The following is a 16,319-nucleotide window of genomic DNA, read 5'->3' on the forward strand; positions in this document are numbered from 1 at the left end:
CGCCGCTGGGACTCCGCGCCCCGGCGCCGCCGCTCCGCTCCGCGCCCCGCTCGCCGCGCCGCTGCTGGCGGGGCCGCGGTGGTGGCTGCGGGGTGGTGGCTGCGGAGGGAGGGGCGGCGGAGGGGCGCGGGGCGGGGGCGGGGGGACGGGGCGCCCGTGGGCTGGGCAGGGAGCTCGGGAGTAGCGATAATAAATAGTGGTGATAATTATAATAAAAGGAGAGAAACAGGAAAAAAAAAAAAAAAGAGAGGGAATAAAAATAAAGGTTAAAAAAAAAAAAAAGGAAAAGTGGGGTTTGCGACGGCTCCTTTTCTGGTTGGGGGGAGGGAGGGGGAGGGGAAGGGAGGGGCAGGGGAAGAGGGAGGGGGGAGGGCAGAGTGGGGAAGGCGGCTCCCCCCTCCCCACCCCTCCCGAGCTGGGACCCGGTGGAAACGCTCCCACACTGCGCCTGCTGCCAGCGCTCCCCAGGCCTTTATACGGCCGCCCCCGGCATCACGTGGCGCCCGCCGCAGCCCCCACGGGGGCACGGCGAGGGACTGCCCGGCCCGGCCCGGCCCGGTCCCCGGGGAGCGTGTCCCCCGCCCGGGATGCTTTCGAGGAAAGGCGCTGCCCGCTCCCCTGGCTCTCGGATGCCCCCGGCTTCGTCTGGAGCCGGCTGCTGCAGGAGGGGGGCGATCGACACTGGATAAAGCCCCTCCCTGCCCCAAGCGCCCCGCGGTGCTGGAGGCTCTCAGACCCCATTCCTGCGCGATGCGACGGTCGCCTTCCTCGGTGCGGGTTTCCGCGGAGGGTCCCTTCTCCCCCCGAGGGCTGCCCATCCCCGAAGCTGGGGGATGAGCTGCAGACCTCCCGCAGTCTCGCTCCGCCAGGACCGAACCTCCGGCCCCCTTGAGGGGTCGTGTGAATTTGGGGATCCCAGCTCCCCTTCTCGTCGCGCTTACGTCACCGACACGTCACCGAGGCCGGAGCACCCTGCCTGGAAATCCGCCTCCTCCGAGGGCTCCCACGGAAGGGATGCTGCGCCCGGCAGGTGCGGCCCGGAGGGCGAAGAGCAACTCTCTGCCGAGCCGAGCCTCCCGCGAGAAATAGCCAAAGCAAAGGCTGTGCGTGTCCGCGGGGTGCTGGGACCGCACCCGAGTCCTGCATCTCCGCCCGACGCGGCTGGCCCGGCCGGGTACCACTTTCCAAGGCGGCCCACCCACAGCCCGCCCAGGCCCCAGGAACCCTTCGGAAGGGGAATATTCTGCGGCCTCGGGACCCTCCTGTCTGCCGCTCTCCTGCCTCCGCTTCCCTGACGGCTGGCAGGAGGAGGTGTGGGCAGCAGACACCCACCTTGTCGCGGGCTGCAGGCGAAGCGGGAGAATTTTCTTCTAAACAGAGGCGCACAAGGTCCCCGGGAGCCACCGCAGTGTCCCCGCGGGTGGCAGAGCCCCGCTGCCCCGCTTGCAGCTGCCCTGGCGCAGTCCGGGGAACGCGTCCTCGGCGGAAGCTGCCCAGCCCATGTCCCGTAGGTGGCTGTGACAGCAGGTTGTGCCTGTCTCTACCGCGGACACTTCGAACCACGCTCGCACTGTTAGGTTTTGGGTTGGTTTGGTTTTTCCCCTTGGAGGCTCTGCAAACACGTATCTCCTTTCCCGTGGGAGGATGCTTGGGGAGGGAGGAAGGGATGGGTTCCTCCAAGGGGGTACCACGAGGAGATGTCCCCCCGCCAGGGCCACGTTCAGCAGTGTGAGAATCCGCGGTGATGAATTGCCAGTCTCTGCCGTTAACAGGTGCGAGCATTTGGTGATAAAATCTCCAGCACTAATACCGGGGAGCCGGGCCAAACAGCTGCGCGGCCCCGCTTCCAAATGCCGGTCACAATTACTCAAGCCCTAACGACTCGGTGCACAGGCTCGGCGAATTCGGGGGGACCCCGAGGAGAGGGCAGAAGCGGACGGCTCCGTCCGCACATCTCCAGTGGAAGAAGCGATTACCGAGCCGGAGCCTCCGCGCGGAGTCGGTCGCATCCTCCTCCCTCGCCCCTAGCGCGGACATCGGGGAGAATTTCTCGATCGGAGGGGAAAAATAGAGAGGAAAACTGTGCTGAGAGTTTCTCAGGAAGGTGGGAAGTCTGTCCCGCGGGCGCGTGTCAGCTTTGGGGGAACTTTTCTAAGCTTTCACTTTTATACTTCTTCGATGCTCCTAACCTGTGTTCACAACGCATACACATATACCTCCCTCTCATATATTTGCGTATATATATATATATATACTCAACTGTACCTATATTTATATTATTTCCTTTCCTGATATATATTTTTTCATGTATACATGTAATTGTCTAACACGGAGAAATGCCTCGGAGATGCCACATCTTTCCTACCGACATTGTTTAAACTCTCCGTTCATCAGCCCGGTGGAAAGGCGGTGGGAAGAACAAATGGAAGAGAGCGGAGAGGGAAAAGACCCGAGCCGCTTTCCATTTTTATTAAGTAAAATAATAGTTATGCCTCCCCTACATAAACGAAAGTGTCATAAAAAATTCCGAAGCAGCTGCCAGAGATTTCGACCACACACACAACGGGGCGATTGAATTTCCACTTGGTGCATTTCATGGCTGCGAGGAACCGCCGGGAGCTGCGCCTTGTGCCTCTGCAGGGCGGCGAAGGGGAGGGCGCGGGGGGGGGCAGCAAAATGACGCGCTGCGAGCGGACGGGGGCAGAGGACACCGCCCGGGGGATGCTCCGGGGGAGAAGATGCTCGGCCGGCCCCCCGCCGCGCCCCGGTCGCAGGGAGGCTGCCTCCCGATCGCTCCGTCTGGAGGCTGGTCCCGCACGGCTCGAAGTGAAACAGATGTGGCTGGCTGCTGCCTGCCCACCCCTGCCCTGCCCCGGCTGCCGGCTCTCCCCATGTCTGGAGAGGTGGGCAGACCTCGGGGGGAGCCCCCGGGAACGGGGAACTCGGGTGGAGCCGCTTGCTGCTGTAGTCGGGGTCATGGGGACCCCGATGAGGCCGAAAATGTACGGGGGAGGCGAGAAGGGCTGATCCGAGGCGCCGTTGATGGGGTACGGCCGGTGCCTTGTCCTGCTCCCGCCTGGACCTGGCTCTCCCCCGCCGCATCACGCACCCAGAGCGCTGCAGCTCGAGAAACAGCGTGTCCCGATCACCCACCACCGACACGGTTTCTGCCTGTTTCGAGGCACAATATTGTCCCCGTTTGAGTCGGGAATGACCCACAATGAAACGACAGTGAATGAATCCCGCTCCCTTCGTCTCCGAACGGCTTCTGTTCGCTGAGTCGGTCTCAGCCTCGGCTTTGTCACACAAGATTGGCTGCAGAAACAAATCAAAACGAGAAAAAGTACCTAAACTACACCCGTCCCGAGATGATTTAGCAATGGGAAACCCTGGATTGAAACAAACCAGATGGTCGGATCCCAGACACGGTGCGCGCACACACACACACGCTCACACGCACACTCCCGGCCGTGCATCCACACGCAGAGCGACGGGCGCGTTTTAATGTACGCTGGGGTAAGAAATGATGTGGTCTCCCGATAGAAAAACCCTATTGATCTGCCCGAAAAGATTGCCTTGTCATCGCCCCGCCGAGCCTTGGCGTGCTGGGATGGGAGGGAAGCATTTTTCTTTGGGCAGATTTTTAATTTTTCTGCTCTCCTCTCTGCACTATTTCCTTACAGACAGCCTCGCTTCCCGCTTGGACCCAACTTTGTTTTACATTTCACGTTAAACTGAGGAATCAAACGTGCGTAGGGATGAGTGCTGGTAGAGTGGAGAGAGTCTCCAAAAAGTCTCAAAAGTAGGGAAAAAAAAATAATAAAGGCCATCAGCTGATCATTATGATTTTTTTTTTCTCCTTTAAATTGATTTTCACTCTCTTTCCCGCCTGTCTTAATGAGGCGTTTGATCCAGGCGTGTGGGGTCTGTGTTTGATGCCCTGCTGACGGCTTCAGCAGGTGGATCCCCACGGCTGAGGTTTTGCCCCCGCGTCTCCCGGTGCCTTCGCCCTCGTCGGAGCTCCTGAAAGCTGCAGAACTGGCCACAACGACCAGGCACCTTTTAATTTTTTTTTCTTTTTTTTTTCCCCCACAGGGAAAAACTCTTTCCCAGACCATTATTTGGTGGGGGGTGTAGTCGGAGGGCAGAACACGAACCCCGGAGCACTGCAGGGTGCGATCTCTGCTCCTGCCCTAGCACTGGTCATACCCACGCCTAAGGGAGCTGCTCCTGCCCGGAGCATCTCCCGGCGCGGGGGTTTAGCGGGGGGGAAGTCAACCCCAGGGAAGTGAATCACCTTGGGAAATGTGGAAAGTTCAGCTCCAGCCCAGCCGACGTTGCTCCCAGACCCTTCCAGATGATCTGCTGGGTCTGTGAGCCACATTCGTTCTTGTTGCTTCTGCTGAGCAGCATCTAAACTCGTTTATTCTGATGAGAACCGCATCTACCAATCCCCCAAGGCTCAGTGATGGATTTTTCTTTATTACCTCGTTATCAAGCTTGGCTGACCTCTAACTTCTTTGAAAACATGAACAAGACAGACCTGCTGCTGCCTGGGCTGCCCCAGGGGGCTCTTTTTCCACTTATGTGATTTCCTTTGATATTATTTCTCTTCTTTCCATATCCAAGGCTCAGACCTTCAGTGCTCCCTGCAGTTCAACCCTTTTTCCAGCCCTGCACTGCCAGTTCCCAGCTTGCAAAGATCAGTTTGCAGCCTGCACACCATGAGCTCCCAGCACAGGGAGGTCAGTGGGAATGGTGGTGACAGATAGTGAGAGATACATGAAATTCCCAGACTGGAAACCACCGGAGCCAAGTGCCAATATCCATCCCTGCAGCGTTCAGATGTTGGACAGCTCGGGTTTGTTGACTTGACTTTTCAAATGCAGGTGTCTCAAAATCCACACCAAAAAAGGCCTGGATTCCAACGAAGTCTTTTCCCAGGAACCCCATGTGCAGGGCTGAGTCTCCATGAAACTTCAGAGCACAATTATCCCTGTCTTTTCTGCTCCTCAGAGGAGTGGGAAACATCTTAAAAACACGTTTATTTAAGTGCTATGATCTGACTTTAGGACCTTCGTTTTGGGCTTGTAGTCCCAAAACTTTGCCTCCTGCTCTCTCTTCATGACTGATACCATCCCATGTGGGTTTGAAGCCCACTAGGCAAGCTCATATACAGCTTAACGCTCAACTGATTAACTCTGACTTGCTCTAAGTCCTTTTTTCATACCATTCTTCAGCAATCTGACATGAAAAGAGATACATGCACTTCCATGACTCAGAGGAAAGCAGCATTTTCAAGCCATAAACCACCAGGTGCACTTTTGAGACTCACCAAAGCCAGTTCTCCTGGTTGCCATAAAAAACACATTAGCCAAAGGTTGATGCATGTGGAAGGCAATTATGCTCTGGCACATGGCAATGTGTATAGAACAGCCTGGTAACTGTGCCTACCACACAAGGGAAAATATCCCTGTGAAAACAAGCCTGCTAAATCACTTCATTCTTTCCAAAATCCCCTGAAAATAGAAGGAAGGATTTTTAGGGGTTTTTTTGGGGAGGTGAGAGATATATGTGGGAGGGAATCAGATTTTCCAAATGTGGGTGCACCAGTGCAAGAACCCAAATAAGTGGCCAGATCCACAAGGATTTAAAAACTCACGATGAGGTTTTTGAGTCCAGGTTTTCTGTGTTAGCATCTGATCATGCCAAACTTGTCCAGGAAATCCCTGATGCTGAGTTTTCTGCATTCAGCAGTTCAGCTCATGCCCACCTCACCCACTGAGATCACAAAAGTCCACTTCTGCCAGAAGTGCCAGTTGAGGACCTTCAACTTGGGCGCCAGAAGCAATACAGGGAGGGCCTTCAAAGGAGGAAATTACAGAGAAGGTGGAAAATTACTGGAATATAGCTTGATCAGTATAAAAATTGTTTTTTAATTGCTTTTTTTTTTTTTTTCATGTAGAAAAAGGCTGGGGATAGGAGTCGTTATGGAAATATCCAGCCATGTCCAGCCAGGGATCAGATCTGGGTCCATCTGCTGTATTCTTCTGAAAAATCAGCCCTGTGTGTACATGCTGATATCTATGGAGCTGCCTCTCAAAGAGCTTCATAAACATATTTTGCCTCTTGACCTTACGTAAGATTGCACAGAAATATAGCACAGGGCTCCTTTTCCCTATTCCCATCTTGGGAAGAAGTTGAAAAAACAGAGAGAAAAATGTGCAACCTAAAGTATGGAGAGGGAGGTGAGGCATCTCACATGTGTAGAGAAGCAGGGGCAGAATCAAACCCCTTAACCCTCTCCCCTTACGTAGTAAAGGACTGTCAGGTGGAAAAATTCTTAAACTAGGCACCACTTGTGGCTGAATCTGCACAGGAGGGTGAATCTCAGCTCCAGATTGGTGTGACCCTCTATTCCTTTCTTAAAACCACCAGAAGAAATTGCTACCCTGAGCTGCACAGGGGCAAGAGAGGGGAAACCTGTCAACACAGATTAAAACTAATCCAGCCACTCTGGGGGTGTTGAGGCTTCACATACACACACATCCCCACTTCTTGCACTTACTGCAGGTAAGCCTCTGCTTATTCTTGCTGGGAAGAGGAAACTGGATCACTCACATGGAAGGAACGACACTGAGGGCTGATAAAGGGAAGGCTGATGCTTCACATATGGCTCTATGTTACTTGGAAAGACCAGATTTCTTCAAGATGGATACTCAGCATCACCCAGCTAACTGGATCCTAGCACTGTTCACTATGAAATTCCTTTTCCTTATTACCATTTCCCAGGCTTTTGTACAGTCTAGATATTGAGCATTTAAATTGTGATATAAGAGGACGTAAGTTATCTGTTCCCTGAAAATATATGGCTGGGGTCCTGTGGGGGATGCAGGCTGGTGGGCTTCCCTCCCAGTGCAGAGATAAGCGTGCCATCTAGAGGAAATCCCTTTTATTGCCAGCGCTGGCAGCTGAAAATTATCCAATAAAGCATAATTAACCTCTGGCTTCAGAGAAAATCCTCCACCCGTGCCCTGCTGCTTTGAGCTGCTGCACAGGCACGTTGTGGCAGGCTGGCAATGCACTGAGGCATCGGGGTGGTTTGGGAAGGTCCTGAGCGCTTGAGGGACATCCCAGCCCACACTGGCACCAGCTGGCCTGACCCTTCCCCAGAGGTGATGTCAGCTCCCCATCCCGTAGGGGCGGAAAGGAGGAAAAGGCAATGTGGGTGTTTCCATAGCACGTGTCCATGCCTGGGAAAGGCAGGGAGGCTGCACACACGGCCCGATAGGAAGGCTGTATGGATCACATAATGCCCTCCAGTGGCTGCCAGCAGCAGTCCTGGGCCCATGGGCGCCGATGCCCAAGCCACAGCTGAGGTCCCAGGTGCACTAACGGAGGCAGTGGTGGGGCCACCTCCTCCACCAGCAGCTCCTACCCTGTGGAGCACATCCCTGTAGGGCCCCTGGGGGGCTGATAGGGGTGTGCAGAGTACAGCCAAGAGTGGGGAGGGGGGCCTGACCTCCTGTGGGGCAGATCCACATATCCACTCATTTTTCCTAAGGCAAAACCTCCTCCACAGCTAACTCCCCAGGCTGGACTGCTCACATGCCGCTGCTGGCATGGGCACCCTCATCCAAACCTTCAGGCACAGTTGTAGGTCTGGGACATGGGACATCCATGGGATGGCAGGTACCACAGCTCCTGTGGTCAGCCAGCCCACTGAAGCTCACAGCATCCCTATCCCACACCTTCCACTTTTTCTACCACCACCACCACCACTTTAGCACATCTGCAGTCACCAGGACAAGGCTGCTGTCCCACTAACAAAACCAAATCCTTCCAGCCCCAAAGACAATTGAAAAACAGTGACCTAAGCTCAAGCAGAGGGAGAAGTGCTACTGCCCAGCAGGTAGCTGTCGTGTAAAAATGGGAAGATTTGCGAAAAGCAAAACCTTCAGAGATGGAGAAAGAGCAGGGAAGATCTCACACGAGAGAAACCCTATTCTGCAGAAAAAGCAGGTGCATGCCTAAGCAGGGATTATTTGGAGAGGAGCTGCTATTGCACTCATCTGCTCATATTCTCTGGGAATTTTTTAATATTTTCACCACTTTTTTTGAAAAACTATTCTCATTTTCCACACCACCTCAGAAGCTCTCCAAGGCATTGCTTTCTGGTGCTCTCAAGCAAGGCTGAACTCCAGCTACACCCACAGCACTTTTTAGGTTTTAATGGTGACCTTTTTTCCATTTTGCAATCTCCTCACCTTCTCACCCACACCTGTGGACTCTGAGGCTCCACTCATGACTTGGAGATGCTGCTCTCACCACTGCACAGTTGTTGTTCTCCCCCCCAGCTCCATGGCAGGGAGGGAAGGTGTGGATGTTGCCGTGGCTCACAGCAGGTTCTTGTCACTCACATGGAGCAAAGGGCTTCATGGCACTGCCTGGGGAGCTTGTGCACTTTATACATCGCTTATTTCCTGTCATTACTGAGAAGAGCCTAGTTGCAATAAAAATCTGGGCTCCAATCCTACAAACACTTATGCCTGAGCTTAACTCTAAGCACGTGAGCCGTCAAAGGGGACTATTCATGTGCTTAAAATTTAAGCATGTTCTTAAGCGCCTGTAGGCCTGGAGTCTGTCAGTGGAGGCATTTGTGCCTTAAGCCCATATTCTGGGTCATTATCCTTTTCATGTCTTCTCTGCCATCTCAGAAGATGCTTCAACGGGGAATTTTCAAGTTCTTCAATAAACTTTGTCTTCCAGAGCAGGCTGGATTCTTGCCTATTCTATGGGGCAATTCTCCTCTGTTGCCTCCCCTCCCCCTGTGAGCGATAATCCTGTGCTATTTCATGCTTGGCCAGACAATTAAGCCCTCTTGCTGCTTGGCTCTGTCTTTGTTATGTATAATTGTTCCAAATAATTAGCCACTATTGCACGCTATTCTGAAACTACTTTGTATTGCAATTATACTTAGAGGGTGAGCATCAGCTCGGGGAGAATCCAAGCAGCAGACAGCCTGCAAAGAAAGGGCTTCAAGCCGGGGGAGGATGGATACGTGCTTAAACCAACACTGTGGAAAACCTAACAATAAGTAACCAGGGAGAGGAAAATGCTGCTTGGAGAGGGTCTGCGGCTGGTGGGGTCCGGGCAGGAGAGATGAGGATGGGTCACAGGGCCTGGCCAGGGTGTCACCTGGCTGCCACCTCGTGGGTGCTGCCTACAGTGCAGGAGGCAAAACCATACCCCACTTCCATCGCTTCCATGGTCACCCAAAGTGAGCATCTTGACCAAGTGGCCACTTTTGCCATCTCTAGGGAACACAAAGTTCTGCTGGGATGCATTTGAGGTCTGGCAAGAAAATGTTCCCTAACTGTGTCTTTGGGATAGCAAAACTTGTGATTTCTTGAGGGTGAAGGCTCCAAAAGATGAGATTGGCTTGGCAGCCTCCTGTTTTCCCATGGGTAAACACATCTCTGTTACAGAGGAGTGCTTGATGGGATGCTCTCGGGAGGGAGTTACAGCTCCATATAAGCATCTTTCTGAAACTGAAAATACTGAGGCACAGCAGAGTCCCCTCAGCTTTACTCAGTCTCCTGTCTTTCAAGCAGAGAACATCTGAAAAAGGTAGAACCAAGACCTGGGTTGGCCTGACCTGCACAGGTGGACTAATTCCTCTGCTGGGACCCATGGCCAGCTCTGAGCACAGAGCCAGGGTGGCCGGTGAGCTTGGACAATTTTGTGCTTTTTGAGGTCCATTTGCTCCAGCCAGATTAGGTCACTCGAAACGCCCTGAAAATGGGTCTACAGATTTGATTTGGTCTCCAACACCTGATTAGCAGGGGAGTTTTAAAACCAAGCTGAGATGACTCTGGTGCAGATAGAAAGCACCCAAAACATCTGAGACCATCGGGCCCATTCTCTGCAGAGGTCATACCCTGCTGCCTTTGGCTCAGCAGCGCTGATGCAAATGGAAAATGGAAAATGAACTTTTCCCAGGCACACGTGTAAGTGGCTCAGGTGCACCTTTTCTCCATGCAGCACCCTGAGCTGCCACAAGCCAGAGCTGCCTGCTGGTGTTGGGATGGCACAGTTCATTCGTTACATTCATAAACCCAGCGGCTGCAGAGTAACCCCTTCAGCAAGCACGGTACAAAGGCTGTGAAACAACTGCAGCCCGGATCTCTCCCAAGAGCTCGTAGGTGTTGTGCTGCCAATGCTCAGGCTCTGCTGCTTTGCCTGGCACTTTGGGTGCTGTTAAGAGCCAGACCAGCCCCCAGCTCTGTAGCACATTTCAAACACAAAGTCAGGCTGCCAATGAGACTGGCTGCTGCAGAGGAGTGATCTGTCAACACCGGCCCCTCCCCTTCCATCAAGGGCGCAGATTCTCACTGTGCTTCCACTCGTTTCCCTACTTTCACTCTAGGGAGAAGAGCTGCAGGGGACAGCCAACACAGCCCAATCCTGTATCCTGTGCCCAGCAATGGCTTAGGAAAAGGGTAAAAGAAGGTAAAGCCTAAAGGTCCCCTCGGAAACCTCCCCAGAGTGAGTAACTGGTGTTTTAAGCCCGGAGGTTGTATCCAGCCCGCTGTGTTTCATAAAGACCCTCCCTGAACAAACCTCACTGTGTCTCATCCTGACCGTACCCCAGAACTCCCCGATGTCCTGATTCCCGCAGCTGCCAACAGGACCCCAAAGACCGGGATGCTGCCGGTACACGCTGAGCACCCCCCGGGAGCCGGGAGCGGCTTCCCAGGGCTTTCCACTGGAGGTCAGTGTTGGCCTGAGCACGCCGCCTGTCACTCCGGGCCACCTCGCCCCTCGCCGCGGCGTTACACCCCTGAGTAAAGCGGCAGAAGGCATCGCAGCGTTGCTCTGGCCCTGTACAAACACAGCAGCTGCACCACCATACCCGTCCTTATAGGAACTTTCGAACATAAAGGATCTAAACATAACATAGCAGAAGTGGGGATGGATCTCCCATAATCCGAGATGTAGCTCAGAGCTGGGGCAGTGCTGACTGCCAGGTGCTAATTTGTTAAAAACTCATTATTACCTGGCAAAGCTGATCTCAGCCAGCCCCACTGCACCCACTGCCCATCTCCCCATCACTGTCTGACTTTACTGACTCAATCTTGGCCTCCAAGAAACACCACTGAATGTCTGTGTATTTGCAAAGGGCAAAGCACTGCATAGAATAACCGTGAGTTATGGTGTAACATTGCCAGCATTGAGACTGTCAGTGAACAGCTGGCAGCATCCAGACAAAACTTAACACTACCAGAGGAACTGGTAAGTTCTTCAGGAAATGTGTTTCAATTAAAATTTCAGCTAGCACCGTGTTTGTTTGTAACAGGATGGAAAACACTATTTATAGTCTGGGAATATAATCTGGAAAAGTTATTTCTTACTGCTTGTTTGAACCTGTTGGAAGCAGCAGGAAGGTGGTACAAGCACAAAACGTGCAGAATACTGTTGTACGCAGGCAGACACTGCAACTCAGTCGGTCCTCTGTGGGTAGCCAGTGTTTCCCAGTGGAAAACAAACACCTTTTCAAAGTGACAGCTCATTTTGGCTGTGTGTTTCTGAACGTGCAGCCTGCATTACCTGAAATCAGCCTTTTGTGCAAAGAGTTGCTCCCTGAGGAGTCAGAGAAGATAGCCCAGACCACCACTAAATCTCTTTGGTGCTCGGAATCAATTCCACCTCCCCCGGCGGCACCTCACGGGCTCGGGACAGGGCTCTCCCCACCACGGGAAGTCCAGAGTACCTCTTGCCATCACCCTGAGGTATGACATTCCTTCCGCAATCTCAGCACAGAAAGTTTGGCCTCTGTCTTTTGTATGAGCTCAAGATTGTTACAACTGTCATTACATAATATCCCTAAACTCCCTAAATAAAGAGGGGAGGATTTCAAAGGAGACTTGGTTTCACAGCTGCAATCCGAGTGATAATTACTCCCGTTTCGTTCAAATCCCTCTTATTCACCAAAGAGGGACATCGAAAAGACACTAAAACAGATGAAGGGCTCGGGTATAAACTTTACAAAGCTTAAAACTACTCTGTCCCAGCAAGGCTCATGCTTTACATGACACCTTAATCCTACTCATTTGCTAGATTCACCCCAACTGTAAACAAAGCTTTGAAATGGAAGCTTAAAAGCCTCGTTGGGATACATTAACTTAACCAAGAAGACACTCTTAAGGCATTACTTTAATGACAATCACAATACAAGTTGCCAGAGTTTCTTGCATGTGAGGATTAATATCTACAGGAAAAAGAAGAAAAGGGGTTTGTTCCCCCTGTTTTCCAGCTGTTTGGCAGTGTAAGGCCCGCGGTGAGGGTGGTTTATTGATGCTTGCAGGGGGCTCTGGGCTGCAGCTGTCTGGCAGACAGGGATATATAGGGTCCTGGGAAGATGTGCAGCCCAGTGCTGCACACTAGTGACTGTCCCAACACACCAGGATAGGGTTATCTGCTCTCCCCAAGCGAGGTTTTCAGGGATTCAGTCCACTGTGGTGACTCCTGCTTCACACCAGAGCGACCTTAGCTGAAGAGATCTCCTCTTGCACAGGCACAGGGGTGGGATGGGTCTCTTGCAGACACATTCCTAAATCTGGAGCTGGATGCCACTCTCCAGAGAGCCCCATAGCAGGAGGGCGCAGGCGGCTGGGGAACAGCAGCAAGACACAGCCCAGACCCCCTTCAGCCCAGCCCCCATGGCTCCACCAGCACCTGAGTTAACACACAGAGACACCAGGAACTTGGCAAACCCTTTGCAACACCAACTCCCTGCTGCTGCAGGTCTCCAGGGTGACTGGGGACGAGCCAGCTCAGCTTGGAGTTGTCATGGTTTGGCCAACCCTTCCCGGTGCATCCCACCCAGGCAGAACCACAGCATCTCCTGCCCATCCCCTCCACCCAACATTGTTTTTATTTCAAGTCAGTACCTGGCTCTTCCCGCCTCAGCAGCCCTCCTGCTCAGGGTGCAAACCCAGAGGGGTCACAGCCCCATCAGCTGGCAGACCCAGTGCTTCCGGCACATGTCTGGCTCTGACACCCTGGGTACTTAGGCAAGATTTCAAAAGTTCTTTTGTTAGCAAAACATTGCAGGATCGGGCCCTGGGAATGAATGTGAGCTATGACAAATGTCCTTTCTGCTGACTGTTCCTGCAAGTGATTATTTCAGCACCCCCCCCAAGCAATCTCTGCAGGCCGTATGTCACAGGCAGGCGTGGCACGTTGCAAATTTCCATTAGACAGAAAATGTCTGCCTATAGATATTGGAGAGAGCCAAAGTATTTCGAGGGATAATTTTTTTCACAATGCCCATTCTGAGCAGGGTTATTGCCAGGGGAAAAGCACAGAAGCTGCTGCTGAGGCCAGTGTGATAGCTGAAAGGGTGAAGCTGGGAGGAGCAGAGAGGAGACTTGGCACCCAGTAACTCAGCTGAAGGCAGCAGACCACAGCTAGGCCAGTTTTTAGAGACAGATGGAGGACAAATTTTAAGGAAGCCAAGAAGAAAAAAGCATTTTCTTCCCTCCACTCTCATATTAACGCCACTCTCCATTTCTGTGGAGCACATAGAATGAAAGAATGTAAAGCCACAAGGTCCCAATATGTGGACAAAAGCGGACTCTGTGGGTACCTGCCTGCATATCAACTTTTGGTCATGTCCAGCAGCTGAGGAATGAGATGCTGTTTTACACCAAAGCTCAGATGACTTCTAACTCCTTAGAGAGAAAAATTAAACAGGGACTAGGGAAAACTGCTCTGCTTCAGAAGAGAAATCCTAGCTTGGCACTTTTACCCAAAGGATGTTTAAATTTTAAAAAATCTAAATCTGGGGATGGGGAATTCTCCCTTCAAACCTTGTCAGGTGGTCTGGCTGGGAGTCCTGTAAATAAATAGCAGCAGTCCAGCCAGTGAACAGGTTAGAACTTTAATTGATTTTGTTGCTAGGAAGAAAAACTATGATCTCCTAATTTGATATGCTAAATCAGAATTTCACCTGTGAGGGATTCCTTGGAGGGAAGACGCATTCTCTCTATGCAAATGGAAACTATTAATTCCAGTAAGGGCTGCATGGGCAAGCCTTGCAGGAGTTACCATTTGGTTTTAAGAAAATCAAAATAAAATAGAGAGCTTTAGGAAGCGTCACTAAAAATCTAAGATGTGGCGGTGTCACAACAGCAGCCCGAATCCATCTCCCACCAGTTACAAGACTATAATTTCCTCTTGCCAAGATCCATCTGGAGCCAGAGGAACAGCAGCATTGGTCTTGTTGGAAGAAAAGGCTTTATTTTAAAAATGTCCTTTCTAACAATAAAAGTAAACTTTAAAAATAGTAAGAAGAAGAAGTCAAGTTGGGGTTTCTTTTCCTACAGGGAGAGGAAATGATAAATCTTAAATATTCATTTAAAATCCAGTGAACTTGTTTAGTGGTTCAGGGGGTTTTTTGATAACTTTCATTCCAGTTACATGGGAGGGAAAAGAGGAGAAAGCCCGTTTGAGAGAGAGTTCCTGCATGTTACACCATGCACCCACCTCCCGTGTGTGTTACTCCTCGCCCTGGGAGTGCCCTGCTGCAGGTGGCATCCCCGGGGCCATGCTGGGCACAAGGGCGAGCGTAGGAAGCCCTGCCTGGCATATGCAGCCAGGGCTTTTCCAGGAAGGAATGGAGCAGATAAACAGATCACCTTGCTTCCACTTCAAAATAAGCTGAGAAAGAGAGGAATTGAGTCCTCCCACACGCATGTGTCCGCACAGAGACAGGAGCCAGGGACCCCTGACTCCACCCCCGCTGACCCCCACAGGAGGGAGAAGTCCGCTTGTCCAGAGCCGCTCGGGGGAGCCTGGGGATGTCCAGCCAAGCCCCCTCAGCCCCATCACATGTACCGCTCCAGGCCGGCGGGGAAGTTGGGCTGCCTCATGTAGGTGTTGCTGGAGCCGAACTGGCCGAGGGGTGAGGCGGAGAGCCCCAGGAGCTGCTCGCCGTGCTCGGCACAGGCCGGAGGCCGCATGGCCGGCAGGGCCAGTCTGTTGGGAGCCCCGTAGAGCTGCGGGCTGCTGGGCGAGTAGCTGCCCTGAGCCACGGGCAGGTGCGGGGGCGAGGCGGCATAGGGGTACGCCAGGGAGTTGGGGCCGGCCCGGCTCAACAAGCCAGGGCTGACGGGCTGTGCCTGGAAGCAGGGAGGCTCGGAGCTGCCGGCAGAGCAGGCAGGAGCCAGCTCGGCTCCGGGCAAGCCCAGCGATGGGTGGCCCAGCTCGGAGGGCGGTGAGGGTTGCAGGGCCTGCTGCCCGCTGATGAGGCTGTCGATGCTGAACATCCTGGGATGCTGTGCCGGCGGTGCTGCCCCGGCTGCATAGGGGTGGAAGACGGTGCCGGAGAGCTGGGGGCCGTAGCCAGGCGAGCAGAGGGCATTGGGGTAAGGCGCTGTGGGCGCCGCGGGGCGGCCGGCGGGCGGGGGCGTGAAGGCGCTGGAGTTCTGCATGTAGCCGGGGTAGGTGGTGATGTCGGTGCGCTTGAAGCGCTTCCTCCGGCGCAGGAAGCTCCCGTTGTCAAACATGTCCTCTGCAGCCGGATCCAGTGTCCAGTAGTTGCCCTTGCCGGGATGCCCAGGCTCCCGGGGAATCTTGACGAAGCAGTCGTTGAGGGTGAGGTTGTGGCGGATGCTGTTCTGCCACTTCTTTGGGTTCTCCCGGTAGAAGGGGAAGCGCTCGGTGATGAACTTGTAGATGCCCCCCAAGGTGAGTTTCCTCTCGGCGGCGTTGGCGATGGCCATGGCGATGAGGGCGATGTAGGAGTACGGGGGCTTGCCCCGCTGCACCGGCCGCTTCCTCCGGCGGCCCCCGGCGGGGGGCGGCGGCTCCTCGGGGGGCGGCGGCGGCGGGGCCGGGCTGCTCCCAGCGCCCCGCGGCTCCGGCTTCACCGGCGGTGCTTGCGGAGACCCCCGCGGCGGCCCGGGGGAGCCGGGGCTGGCCGCGGCCGCGGGGCTGGGCGCCGGCAGCGTGCACATGCCTCGCAGGCAGGGGAAGCCGGCCGCGTTCATATACGGCCCTCGCCTGCCTCCTCCTCGGAGGATGGGGGGGAGCGGCGGGAGAAAAAGCCCCCCCGAGGGGAGGGGAAGGGGAGAGGGAGGGGAAGGGGAAGGGGCAGGCTCGGCGGCAGCTCCCTGCGATGGGGAGGTCGGTCCCGAGCCGCTTGGCAATATATAGGGCGGTCGCCCCCCCGGAGGGGCGTGCGGTGCCGGCCCGCCCGGCCCTCTCCCCCGGCGGGAGGAGGAGGCCCCCGGGGAGGGGTCCCGACTCTCACG

At 54.0% G+C, this 16,319-nt stretch overlaps 1 protein-coding gene across 1 annotated transcript; it reads right to left on the reverse strand.

Moving 5' to 3' along the window:
• Positions 1 to 14,643: 14,643 nt before the first annotated feature.
• Positions 14,644 to 16,022, reverse strand: FOXE3 (forkhead box E3). Its single transcript, XM_039556481.1, has one exon. It carries the CDS (start codon positions 16,020 to 16,022, stop codon positions 14,892 to 14,894), a length of 1,131 nt encoding a protein of 376 aa, XP_039412415.1. The 3' UTR covers positions 14,644 to 14,891.
• Positions 16,023 to 16,319: the final 297 nt, after the last annotated feature.

The sequence above is a fragment of the Corvus cornix genome, chromosome 8, assembly GCF_000738735.6.
Source record: "Corvus cornix cornix isolate S_Up_H32 chromosome 8, ASM73873v5, whole genome shotgun sequence".
NCBI classification, from domain to species: domain Eukaryota; kingdom Metazoa; phylum Chordata; class Aves; order Passeriformes; family Corvidae; genus Corvus; species Corvus cornix.

Coding starts and splice junctions, on each gene's coding strand:
- FOXE3 (XM_039556481.1), bottom strand. CDS start 16,022: ATGTGCACGCTGCCGGCGCCCAGCCCCGCGGCCGCGGCCAGCCCCGGC.